Source organism: Procambarus clarkii, chromosome 43 (assembly GCF_040958095.1).
Source record: "Procambarus clarkii isolate CNS0578487 chromosome 43, FALCON_Pclarkii_2.0, whole genome shotgun sequence".
Classification (NCBI taxonomy): Eukaryota; Metazoa; Arthropoda; class Malacostraca; order Decapoda; family Cambaridae; genus Procambarus; species Procambarus clarkii.
In genome coordinates, this window is record NC_091192.1 from 25,507,176 (window position 1) to 25,519,594 (window position 12,419).

General features: G+C 42.6%; 1 protein-coding gene across 5 annotated transcripts in view; it reads left to right on the forward strand.

Annotated features, from left to right (window-relative positions):
* Positions 1-12,419, forward strand: part of larp (La related protein) — a 118,687-nt gene that overhangs the window by 70,720 nt on the left and 35,548 nt on the right. For 2 of the 5 annotated variants that reach the window (XM_045738774.2, XM_045738771.2), the window contains exons 2-3: positions 1,632-2,245; positions 11,560-11,640. In XM_045738774.2, coding sequence (XP_045594730.2) covers positions 1,632-2,245; positions 11,560-11,640 — 695 coding nt within the window. The remainder of the gene's footprint in view (positions 1-1,631; positions 2,246-11,559; positions 11,641-12,419) is intronic. The other 3 variants (XM_045738772.2, XM_045738776.2, XM_045738773.2) reach the window with 2 other exon arrangements.

Sequence of the window (12,419 nt, forward strand, 5' to 3'; positions counted from 1 at the left end):
CCAAATTTGCACCGTATAATAACAACGTACCGGAGCGAAAATTATGGAAGGAAATGTAGACTAGAAAAAGTGAGGAGTAGAGGTGCTATAAGCACAATAAGAGAACACTGAATAACAGAGGGCCTCAGCTGTTCAATACTCTCCCAGCAAGCATTAGAAATATTGTCTGAACAAAGGGGGATTTTTTCAAATACCAATTAGATAAGTTCTTGCAAGAAGTAACGGACCTGCTGAGTTGTAGTGGCTATGTGTGCCTACGAGCAGTTACATGCAACAGCGTGTTGGACCAAGTTATCACAAGTCGAGTCTAGCCTCATGGAGTTGAAGAACTCCCAAGACCCTCTCCAGGTAAGATCCAGGTATATGTTAAGTGTAATTGATACCTTTCTTGTCTCCTTTCCAGAGAATACATTTTGAGAACATTGAGACAGTCCCAATAATTTAGATGTTTTATCATTTCTATGCATGTTGTATAGGTTCTCTGTATTCCTTCTAATTCAGAGAGCTCTCCTGCTTTGAAAGGAGAAGCGAGTACAGAGCAGTACTGTACTCAAGATGGGACAGCACCAGTGATTTAAATACAGTAGTACAGTATTAGCAATGCTGTGGGATCTCTGGATTTGAACGTTCTTGTAATCCATCCTATCATTTTCTTGCCTGCCGCTGTATTTGAGTAAGATGATAGAATGGATTATGTGAATGTTCAAATTCAGAGATTCCACAGTAACACTAATACTATTTAAATCACTATATGGTATGCATAAATGCAATAAAATATCTAAATTATTGGAACTATTTCTAAGCTCTCAAAATGTGGTCTCTGGAAAGGTGACGAAAAAAGTATCAAATAATACACACATGGAAGAGACTGGAGGGCCAGGTCCAAATTTGCACAGTAGAATAACAACATACTGGAGCAAAAGGTATTGAAGGAAATGCAGAATAGAACCAGTGAAGAGTAGAGGTGCCTTAGGCACAATCAGAGAGCACTGTCATCAGAGGTCCATAGCTGTTAAATACTCTCCCAGCAAGCATTAGAAATATTGGAACAAAAGCGGATGTCTTCAAGAAGCATTTGTTTAAGTTCTTGCAAGAAGTGCCGAACCAACCGGGTTGTAGTGCATGTGTGGTCCTGCAGGCCGCTCCGAGCAACAGCCTGTTGGACCCAGTCATAAGTCGATCCTGGCCCCAGGCTGGGCTCGGAAAGTAGAACTACTGAAACCCTATCCAGGTATGCTCCAGATGTACTATATTGGAGTTTCTACTTCTTACGAAGCATAATTAGGCCATCAGGAGACATACCTCTGCCCTGAATATACAGTACTAGTACTGTACCTACAATGCCTTTTCTTGATATGGTGCATCATGTCCCTTATCTTCCCACTTCACCTGATTGTGAAATATGATGACTTGATTTGTCAATTTCATTTGGTATAAATTCATTGCCTTTACTGTTTACACCCTTCAACATGCATAATTTTCTCCATGGATCAAGTTAAAGTACCAGTAGCTGCATGCTCCTCAATTATTTTGGTGTAGCAGTGTGCTTCTGTATTATTTTGATCAATGATTTGAATAGATGTACTATTATGTTTCATGCACTGCATTATTATAATAATATTTTTGTGCAGCAGGCAAGTGTGTGGAAGAGCCAAAAACACCTAAAGTAAGAGCAGCAGCAGCAGCAGCAGTTGTACCGGCAGCCATATTAGCCAGCGTCTCAACCACACCATCCATAATTGTGGTTCCTGGGGTAGTGACTGAAGAGGCCCCTTCTCTACTGTGTCAGCCTGCACCTCCGCTAGTGTGTCAGCCTGCACCTCCGCTAGTGTGTCAGCCTGCACCTCCGCTAGTGTGTCAGCCTGCACCTCCACTAGTGTGTCAGCCTGCATCACCGCTAGTGTGTCAGCCTGCATCACCGCTAGTGTGTCAGCCTGCACCACCGCTAGTGTGTCAGCCTGCACCACCGCTAGTGTGTCAGCCTGCACCACCGCTAGTGTGTCAGCCTGCACCACCGCTAGTGTGTCGACCTACACCACCGTTAGTGTGTCAGCCTGCCACTCCTCAACCAAATCAGCCGCTCATTCCTGTTCTCTCTCAACCTACCACTCCTTTAGTTGAATCCATGCCTGTCAACTCCAGTGTTAGTAGCACTGTTGTGAGCGATCCTACCCCAGCAGAATCACTCCACCAGCAAAACATCACTCATGTTAACACCAACGATAAGAATAAGGCAAATTTAAAGGTTAGTGGAAGATTTTTATGAATGTCTATTGCATCTAACAGTTCCTTTTTAGCACCAAGACAAGTGGCAAGAATAAGGCTAACAAAAAGTTGCATGAAGTCTCTTTGAGTTCATATTTCTTGCATGAACTTTGAATCTTTCTAGTCACCTCTAATGGTAAGAATGTCGGTCTTTATGGTCATTAAATCCTTTTTATTGTATCCCTGTGCTTCGTATGTGAACACTCAGTTTTGAGTCACGACTGTTAACAAGAATTGTTAATTAGAATTAGAATTGTTAAAGAATTGGAGAAGATTTTAGAACATTTTCCTAGCCATCCAAGCAGTAATAAGGCAAATTTTTTATCTTTTTTTTATCTTTAGCCTAAAAGACAAGCCTGGTATAGCAGGATGTTTATAACACAGATGTAAATTTGATAATAACCGCAGATTATATAATACGTCCACAAACTGCTTTTTCTGGGAAGAGCCCCGTCGGCTTCCCGGAGCTATCCAAGCTGAATGGATATGTATTTCTTTCTGGCATCAGTCAATGCATGGAGTCTCTGCTTCTGAGGTGCACGACCCGGATTATGCCTTCGTGATGGATCCCCGTTCCTTCGTGTACAGCTTTGCTGGTTCGTACTGGGTTGGTTATGAAGTTCCAGAGTCGTGCTGGTTGTCAGATTGACCTCTTTTTTTTTCCTTGGAGGCTTGGCACGCGTTCCGTCGGTCCTGCCCGCTTGAGTGGCGAGAGACTCGGTCAGCGTTTCAGGTTTTCCTGGGGGAAGGGGGGGGCGCCTTCGAGCATCTCGATGCTTCTTTGTTCGCCCTTGCCCAAAACGCGGGATGTTGGTGTCATGTAGCTTCACGTGCAGGTTCCTTCCCTTCCGGCTGCCTTGGTGGTGGAGGATTTGCGTACTCGTGGCCTGCTTGCTTTGGCCCTGCGTTTCTTTTTCCTCCTTGAGCTGTCCTCGGACTGGCTTGAGTTGGATGTGGGGGCGCTTGGGGCCGCTGCCGGGTTTGGTGCGCTGCCCTCCGCAGTGCGGGCGTCGTCTGCTTTTGTTGAAGCTCTTTGCACCGCTACTGCGTGATGCGGTTTCGCTGTTCTATGCTTCTCGCCTCGCATGTCGGCAGGCGGTGCTGGCTTCTTCTTTAGAATCCGCTTGGGCCCTGGCTCTTCGGTTGTCTTCTCCTTTTTGTCTGTTGCTGTTTGCTGAGTCTGCTGTGGTGCAGTACCTGCAGGCGGCCTCGGTTAGTTGTCGGCCTATGTCTGAGTTGTTGTTGCTCCGGGGGTCTCGTGGGGGGCCATCCCTGGAAAGGTCGTGCCAGGGCTCGGGGTTCTTTTCGTCGTGGTAGGCCATTGATGCCAGATTCAGGGCAGGCGCAGCCTCCGGTTCCGTCTGTTTTTGATTGGCGCGGGGATCGCCCAGTTCGCTGTTTAGGTTCTCGCAAGGCACGTCGGTCCTTTTGTGGTTCGCCCCATTAACGGGGACGATGGGGGGGGGCTCTAACTGTTTGCTCATGCCTGGTCCCATGATTCGTGGGCTTTTCGAGTCGTTTCATGCGGCCTGTGGTGGTGTTGGGTGGCTCCTCCTCCCTTAGGGGGTTCGGGGCTGGCAAGGCAGGCCTCTTCTCCTGCTCTTTGTCGGGTCATCTTGGAGTGGGCTCACCTGGGCATGGTCGAAACGACGACGTCTCTCGGGTGGGTTTCCCGCCTATTTCCAGTCCCGGAACGGGACTGCGCGGACCTTCTGTTCATTCTGGACTTGTCCCATCTGAACCCGTGGGTTTATTGCCCTTCCTTCCGGATGACTACTACGTCCCAGGTTCATCTTCTGTTGGAGCCGGGTGCTTGGTTGGTGTCCCTGGACCACAAGGACATGTAATGGCACATCCCGGTTCATCTGAGGTTTAGGGATTGGCTTGGGCTTGTTGTGGGGCGTCAACCGCTTTCGTTGTCTTCCCTTCAGGTTGAATCTGGCACCTCGCGTTTTCACACGCCTTACTCGGGTCATGGTGTCCCGCCTGCATCTGTTAGGTGTTTGGGTTCTTGCCTACCTCGACGACTTGCTGGTTTGAGTTCCCAGCCAGTCCGCATGTCTGCTCGCCAGGGATTTGGTTCTTTCCCAGCTCGCCAGGTTCGGGTTCTTAGTGAACTGGAGGAAGTCCCATCTGTTTAGTTACGAGTGGTCAGCAGCAACCTTAGCCGACGGAGCAAACTTACGAAGATTTTCCTTCCTAGTATGCCTACCTAAATACCGACGTAGCCGCTACGAAGGCGCTAAGAAGAAAAACATTTGTAAGTACCTTCGTGAATCTGGCCCCTGGTCTTTGAACCGGGTGCTCTCATTTCTCTCTTCTCCTCGGTTTGTTGTGGCCCCTTCCATTCGGGATTGTTTTTTTAAAGCTCTTTTCCTGTGGGCATTGACCTCTGGGGGTCGGGTCGGGGAGGTTCATGCTCTCCTCCAGGGCAGGGGTTTCTGCTCCTTTGGTCATGGTGGTCGTTTTGTTCGATTGCAGCCGTCTCCTTTTCTGGCAAAGAATGAAACGGTTGCATTTTGGAGGGGGCCTTGGGTTGTTGATGCTTTGTTGGTTAGGCTGGGGTGCATCATTTGTTGTGTCCGGTTGTGGCTTTCCGCTGTTATTTGCGCGCCACATCTTCGGTGGCCAGAGATGCGCTTTGGGTTGACCCGGTTTCCCTTCTTCCCTGTTCCCGGGCTCGGGTCTCTCAGGTTGTCTGCAGGATTATTAAGTCTAGCCAGCCTGGGGTTTATCCTTGTGCCCACGACGTGCATAAGTTTGCTGCTTTGGCTGCCATCTTTGGCAACATGTCTTGGGTTGACATTCAGGCTTGGGGTTTTTGGAGGTCGAGCAGGGTCCTGGCTGCTCGCTACCTGGTGAATATTCCAGGACCAGGCTGCGTTGCCTTGGGTCAGCGGTTGCAGCCAGTTGTCTCGACTTTGTGTTGAGGAGTGAGGACGAACCGCCTCCCGGGGTAAGTAAGTCCCTATTTTTCCTTATCTTCTGGGTAGTTAGTTCCGGGAGCCGACGGGGCTCCCGGAACCCCTCCCTCCCTCCGGTCAGTGTTGTTTTTTGCGTTTTTGGACATCCAGCCTAAGAACTGTAGGTTGGGTTTGGGGCTCCCTCTTCCCCCTCCCGGGGAGGGGGGGTGTTGCGCAGACAGGAGTGCAGCGACATGATAACGTCATGCTAGTTTGCTAATTTTCGTCTGGGGATTTCTGTTAACCTATTCGGCTTTCGGTCACAATACTTTTACCAGAATAGGGGTTTGGTTTGGGGCGCCTACCTTTCTGGGTGCCTGTCCCGGTCGATGGCAGACATAGAATGCTCCCAACCACAGGAAGGGGGGGGTGTCTCTCTAGGCTATTGCTCTTCGTGCCTCTCTAGAGGGGGACCAAGGTTCTGGCTCGTGGTCCCTGGTAGGTAGGTAGGTAGGCAAGAACTCCATGCAGTGACTGATGCCAGAAAAATATACATATCCATTTAGCCTGGATAGCTCTGGGGAGCCTTCGAGACTCGCCCAGAAAATGGCGTTTCATTACATTCAACGTTGGTTTTTTCTATAATACTGTACTCCAGATACTCCTGTCATGCAGCAGTTGATGCCTTTACTCAAATATGTGTTTAGAGGTGTCTCCTTTCTCTTCACACATGTTTACTTTTGTCCATGTTAACAGTTGTCTCTTGCACACCTCAGTCAAATCTTAAAGTAGTCTTCATGTCACTTGTACTCTTAATTAAAAGAATGCCATTATCTGTATGTATGATGCACAATGAAATCACAAATGTGATATATCTATGAGGAAATATTGAAGCCACTCGATGTATTGTGGTACTTGGACAGTGTCTTGCAAGCTCCATGTAAGTCAAGTAATGTTTCTGGTCGAGATGTACTAACTATTGTAGTCATCGTGGTCCAATCGGCATTGTGTGTAATGGGAGTTCTGGGATGGGTTCAATTCCAATGTATGATTTCAGTATTTTCTCTTATTTTTTATATGCCATTCTCAAATTGTTCATATTAGCCTAGGCCTATATACTAGGTTTACATTTCTAGCATTTTTATCTTGAAATTCTTCATAACCCCATCCATGAATGTGCAGTATTGAATAATCGTGGTGACATTATCACAATCCTTGGGTATGCCAATACAATTACATTAATACAGTATCATAATTGTTACACATTAGGACATAAACAATTACATATTCGCTGCTACCTACATATTAATTTAACTTTTCACAGCACCAAAGAGTGCACTGCAAAAACCACACATTCTCATTGCTCTCATTGCCTCAGGTGGGACTTGGTGGAACAGATGACTTGTGTCCTTGTTATTATTAGGTTTGCATTTTCCCTCCCCATAGCTCATTGTGAGCCTTACCCAACTTGATTTCCCCAGAACACAACTCGCCTCCGCTCTTCTCTATTAACATTGTCATATGCTTTTTCTTAGTCCATAAATGACACTCTTATAATCCTTCTCACAGGCCTTTTCTTCAAGCCGTCTCAGTGCAAATACTATACAGGGGTACCTCAGTTTTCGTAGTTAATCCTTTTCCAGAGACGGTACGAAAACCGAAACAAATTTTTCCACAAGAAATAAATTGAATGTAAATTGAATTAATCCGTTCCACACCTCCAAATATATTAACTAAAAATACATTTTATACAGAATAATACTCTAAGGTACCCTACCTTTATTGAGGACTCATGTTGGCATATGGAAGACAGTGAGGAAGGGGTGGGGGGAGGAGGAGAGGTCTTAGTGTTTGGAAAGGGGTCCAATTCCATTATAACAGCAGTGATGTCATTTCTGGGGTACTCTCTCTCTTACGTTTAGCAGGCATACCACTAAGATGTGGTTGTGGCTCACTGTGTCTTACTAAGAATCTGTCTTTAGACAGTTGTTTTTCCCTACATTTTAACACTTGTCTGTAGTGAGACATCACATTCTCACTGTGAATGATCTCTTGTTTTTCCTCTATTGTCATCCTCACAACTATTTTCTTAGGTTGAACATTACCACTGACTTTCTTGGAACCCATGGTGTGATATATAATAAGAACTTTTATGTTCAGAAGCCAAAAAAAGCACAGAAACAATGAAATTCTTAACAAAGAATTCAAGCGCGATCATCACTAGTTGGGAGACACTGGTAAACTGAAGTGCCACGCTCGCGGTGGACCTGTACGTATATGAACAAACTCAGAGCACTGAGGCAAACAACGAGCACAGAATCAAATTTTTCGGAGAAGTTGAGTACGAGTACTGAAAAGTACGAGAACAGTGGCATACAAGAACCGAGGTTCCAATGTATCCGTAGACACAGTCACAATAACAAGGGTGGAAATAACACAACCAACCCACTCATCTGAGAGTAAAGATTGTCACTTGTCTTTATTTTTAGATGTGTGAATTGGACGTTGTAATGTACCTCATTTACACAGTGTCTTCCACCATAGAACTTGCCGAGTTCATCACTGATGAATTTCTCGTTGATTTACAACTCGTCTGATCACACTCCTTCCATACACTTTACCACAACATATATTAAACAAATGCTTCTATAATTTGTGTACACTTTTTCCTTTATTTATACATAAGGGTAAATGAAGTGTAATGTGTAAGTTCAATTACACTCGCATACTTCATAAGTGTAATGAAGTAAGTGCGAAGAGGTAGAATAACTTATTGACAGAGCTCGAGTGCATGGGGGAATTGTGTAAAACCCTGGTTTGTATCTCGTAGAGACTGCAGGATCCGTGTGAGGTCAGTTGAACTCCTGATTGCAAGTATTTTTACCATGTCTTAGCACAGTCGATTAAGGCGCGTCTGGGATCCTCTCGGACGTAGGTTCGAACCCTCATCACGGACCTTGTGGATTTGTTCATAAGGGGAACAGTGATTTGCTTTTTTCCAATCCTGTGACACACTGCTACTACTGTAGCCCACACCTCACACATTCTCGATACCTACTCTATTCCAATTTCCCATAACATTTATTAACTTCTGAATATATTTGAATAACACTGGCACCTTTCCCACATTTCAACATTCACACTGACATATTTGCCTCCCACATAGATATTTCAACCTCCATAGCATTGTTTACTCTTCTCACACCAATAAATCCAATAATGTTAAAAAATTAGTACCACTATTATCACCTATTAGACTTTTCAAAGTATTATCTTCACCATTTAACATTCTCCTATATCTATCTTTAATATTGCCATTTAGCTCTTCACCTGAAGCCAGCTACAACCCATAGAGCTGTCTAAATCACTGTTGTCATCCAAATCTTGTACAGTACTTAAAAGTTGTCATTGTTTTTCTGTCACTTCTTTTACAATCACTGCTCTTCCCTTTATGGACAAACTCCATGATTTACTTTCTTTGTATTTTTATGTTGGGAATAGTGGTAGTATATTGACAAAGCAAATATGTGTCAGCCAGAAAACTGATAGGATGGTTTACGAGAACTTTCAAATCCAGGGATCCCATCACAATGGTGTGACTATTCAAATCACTTTTATGCTGTTCCATCTTGAGTACTGCTCAGTACTCACTTGCCCCTTCAGAGCAGGAGAGATTGTTGAAATAGAGTGAGTACAAAGAACATATACGGCATACATAGACGCAATAAAGCACCTAAATTACTGGGATCATCTCAAAGCTCTCCAAATGTACTCACTAGAAAGGACATGAGAGAGATATAAAATAATATACACGTTGAAAATACTGGAAGGCCAGGTACCAAATATACACAGTAAAACAACAACATACTGGAGTGAATAATATGGAAGAAAATGCAGAATAGAACCAGTGAAGAGCAGGCGTGCCATACGCACAATCAGAAAACACTGTATAAACATCAGAGGTCCGTGATTGTTCAACATCCTCCCAGCAAGTACAGTATAAGAAATATTTCCGGATCAACCATGGACATCTTAAAGATAAAACTAGATAGATTTATTCAAAAAATCCTGATCATCCGGGCTGTGTTGGGTATGTGGGCCTGCGGGCTGCTCCGAGCAACAGTCTGTTGGACCATGCTCTCACAAGTCGAGCCTGGCCCTCGGGCCGGGCTTGGTCAGTAGAAGAACTCCCAGAACCCCATCAAGCAGGTATATCATACTTCTCTGCCGGCCAATTGCCTTCCCAGTCACAATTTTGTATCTAATAAGTTGGCCTTCTTATCCATGGTTTGGAAGTTTCTCGTAACCTTGCTTGATGTACCCATTCTACTCTTGCCTAACAACATGGCTTCACCTCAAATACAGTAATGAAATATACAGAGATAAGCTAGCAGTACTGTTTGAGTAATGAGAGGTGAGACCAAGCTACTCGTACAAGAAAAACATATGGTGAATATGTATGCCCACACAGTACATCTGTCTGCCACAAAAATAAACATTACAATCAAACTTTTGTACAATTTGTGATGCAGAACAAGGATTCACACTAAAATGTCATTATTTTGAGTAATACTTGCAAATAAAAAAGAAAGATTAGCAAAAATAGGAAAACGATCTGATTTGATGGAAATTACTTTGTGATGAGCTGATGAACAGGAGTTTCTTAACATCATTTTCAGAGAAATTTAAATTTTGGATGAGAACTCTGATATGCAGATTTTATCAGGTTTAGACTTTACGGGGATTTGTTATACAGTATTGAGGTTTAAAATTTTTATGATCCTGTGTATGGTTCCTGCACCAGTTCATTGGAAAAACAAAAAAATTATGAATATACATACAGTACTGTACTTACTTCAAATGTATATTGAAACGTAAAAGGTATCTAATGAAAACATGTCAGAATAAATATTAGGATATTAATTTTTCTATAAATCGGTGCACAGTTCTTAGGAAAGTCATAAAAAACTTATTTTTACCATCAAATTTAAGGGGTTATCTTTAATTTGTTCTCTTTTTGTTTGCAGGCAGATGTATTGTCCTAAACTGTAGGATGACATGGGTAGACACCTAGAAAGGTGCATTATAGGTAATAAACTGTCCAGAGACTAGTACTGAAATCTGCTCCATTTACAGTCTTCGGACACAAAAACTAAGTGTCTTCATTAAAAATGCCACCAACACATGTTAAAATAACATGCTACATTGCATATTATTTTTCAGACCTTAATAGTTGAAGATTCCCAAGGGATGAGTTGCTGAATGCTAGTATTCTATTTCTAGGCTTTGGACAGTACTGCGAGGAAGAAGAGGGTGCTTCCTTCACCACCACCTTTGTCATGATTGACTCCTTCTCCTTCACCATTTCTGTTCTTAATTTCTTTATTGAATCCTTCACTTTTTCTTCCACACATGATAGTTTTACAACTCCCCCTTGCCTCCACCCCTTTGCTGGTTTGGTGAATATTAGGCTAGTACGCTGACTACCAGGTTGGCTGGCTGCCTGGCTGGCTGGCTGCCTGCCAGATTGTTGGCAAGCAGAAAAACAAAGCTTTGCCTGAAGTGTATTGTAAATGTCAGATTTGTAGCAATCATTTTTATTTATGGTACAGTATTTGTTTCACCTAAGTAATACTGTATTGTATAATGAGCCCATCCTAATTTTGTTAAGTTTGTGACACCAAAGACATATTTGGACATACCACCTAGTGTAAAATTGCACTTAGTTGTTGTTTTAGATTCAGCTGCTTGGGGGCAAAACCCCGTGCAGCATGGGATATGGAACTTGCACTTATTTCAATTGCAGCTTCTATGGAGGCTTCACCTTCCCTGAATGCTGACAAGCAAAGACCTGTATGTCATGGTCAGTATTTTAACATGTTAAAAAATGTATAAGGTTTTCTGTTTCAATCCTTCCTGCCTGCAATTAATTTTAACTAAACCTGCGCTAACTTCATATTGTACATTTATTCCAAAAACTTGTTAAACACTTTGAAGCTGTGTAAGGTATAATTACAATAGTGTTAAATTCAGAACAGTTCTGTAAATCTGCAATATTACCATGTACAAGACTGTGCTTACACTTTACATGTTTGCATTTTTTAATGTGTGATGAGGGCAGGTTAAATAATTTTAATTCATTGGAATATTCTCTGTTACTCATCTTTACTAATCATATCTGTGATGAAACATAAGCAGAGTAATAATGGAATCGAGAGAATACGTGCAGATGCTTGTCTTTGTTTCTTATGGCAGGTTCCTGTATGTGAGTTATGTAGCCGTTGTTCTTAGTTTTATGTTATTAATTTTGTTTCTCTTTTTGCTGTCTCGATTTTCTGTAGGTCTTGGCAACTATTTAAAAGAAAAAAATTGCATAGTGTAATATTTTCAGGGTAATGGCATCAATGATGTAGCGGACTGGCCAACTCTGGTTGAGGTGCAGCAGGCACAAGAAGCTATTCATTTACTCCAGGTAGGTTTGGTTATGCAAGGAGCAGTGCTAGACTATGCAAAGTCATTTTAGCTGTAAAATTACATTTAGGGTGAGTAAATGCACAAGTATGGTTGCATATTCAAGCAAGCACGAGAAAAACTTTTACTGACAATTCTGCTGCATAATTTTCATGGTGATCCTCCCTCCCAGAGTAGAATTTTTTACAAAATTAAACAAATTAATTAGTTCTTACAAAATTAAAGAAAATGTAAAGTTAATTAAGACGAGTGCTATAGTTTGTCTATAGTAGACTGAGAAATATTAACAATTGTAGAACTTCCCATAATTTGTATGGTGGAATGGAAATTGGGCCCCACAGCCCACCAACAAAATAATATACAGTAAAGTTTAAATGAACCGTTTTCCTACAAAGTTACAGATAAATATATACATACATATGGAGCCTGGCCTCAGGCTGAGCTCAGGGAGTAGAAGAACTCCGGAAATCCTCTCTTTGGTATGGATATTGCAGATTACAGTGAAATAATGTAAAAATTATTAATAGCCCTACTTTTAGTGTGATTTCCCTCACCTCAGTCTATACTATATATATGTTATATATTTGTGTGTGTGTGTGGACAAATGTAAACCTGACCCAGGCCTTTTCTATAAATTCATTAAAAGCAAACTGCATGTAAAGGATAAAATACAGAGATTGAGAATGGGGAACAAATTCATAAAGAATGAAAAAGAAATATACGAAACACTAAATGAACAGTTCCATAGCCTAGATGGTGGTAAACCTGTAAGGTGATTCA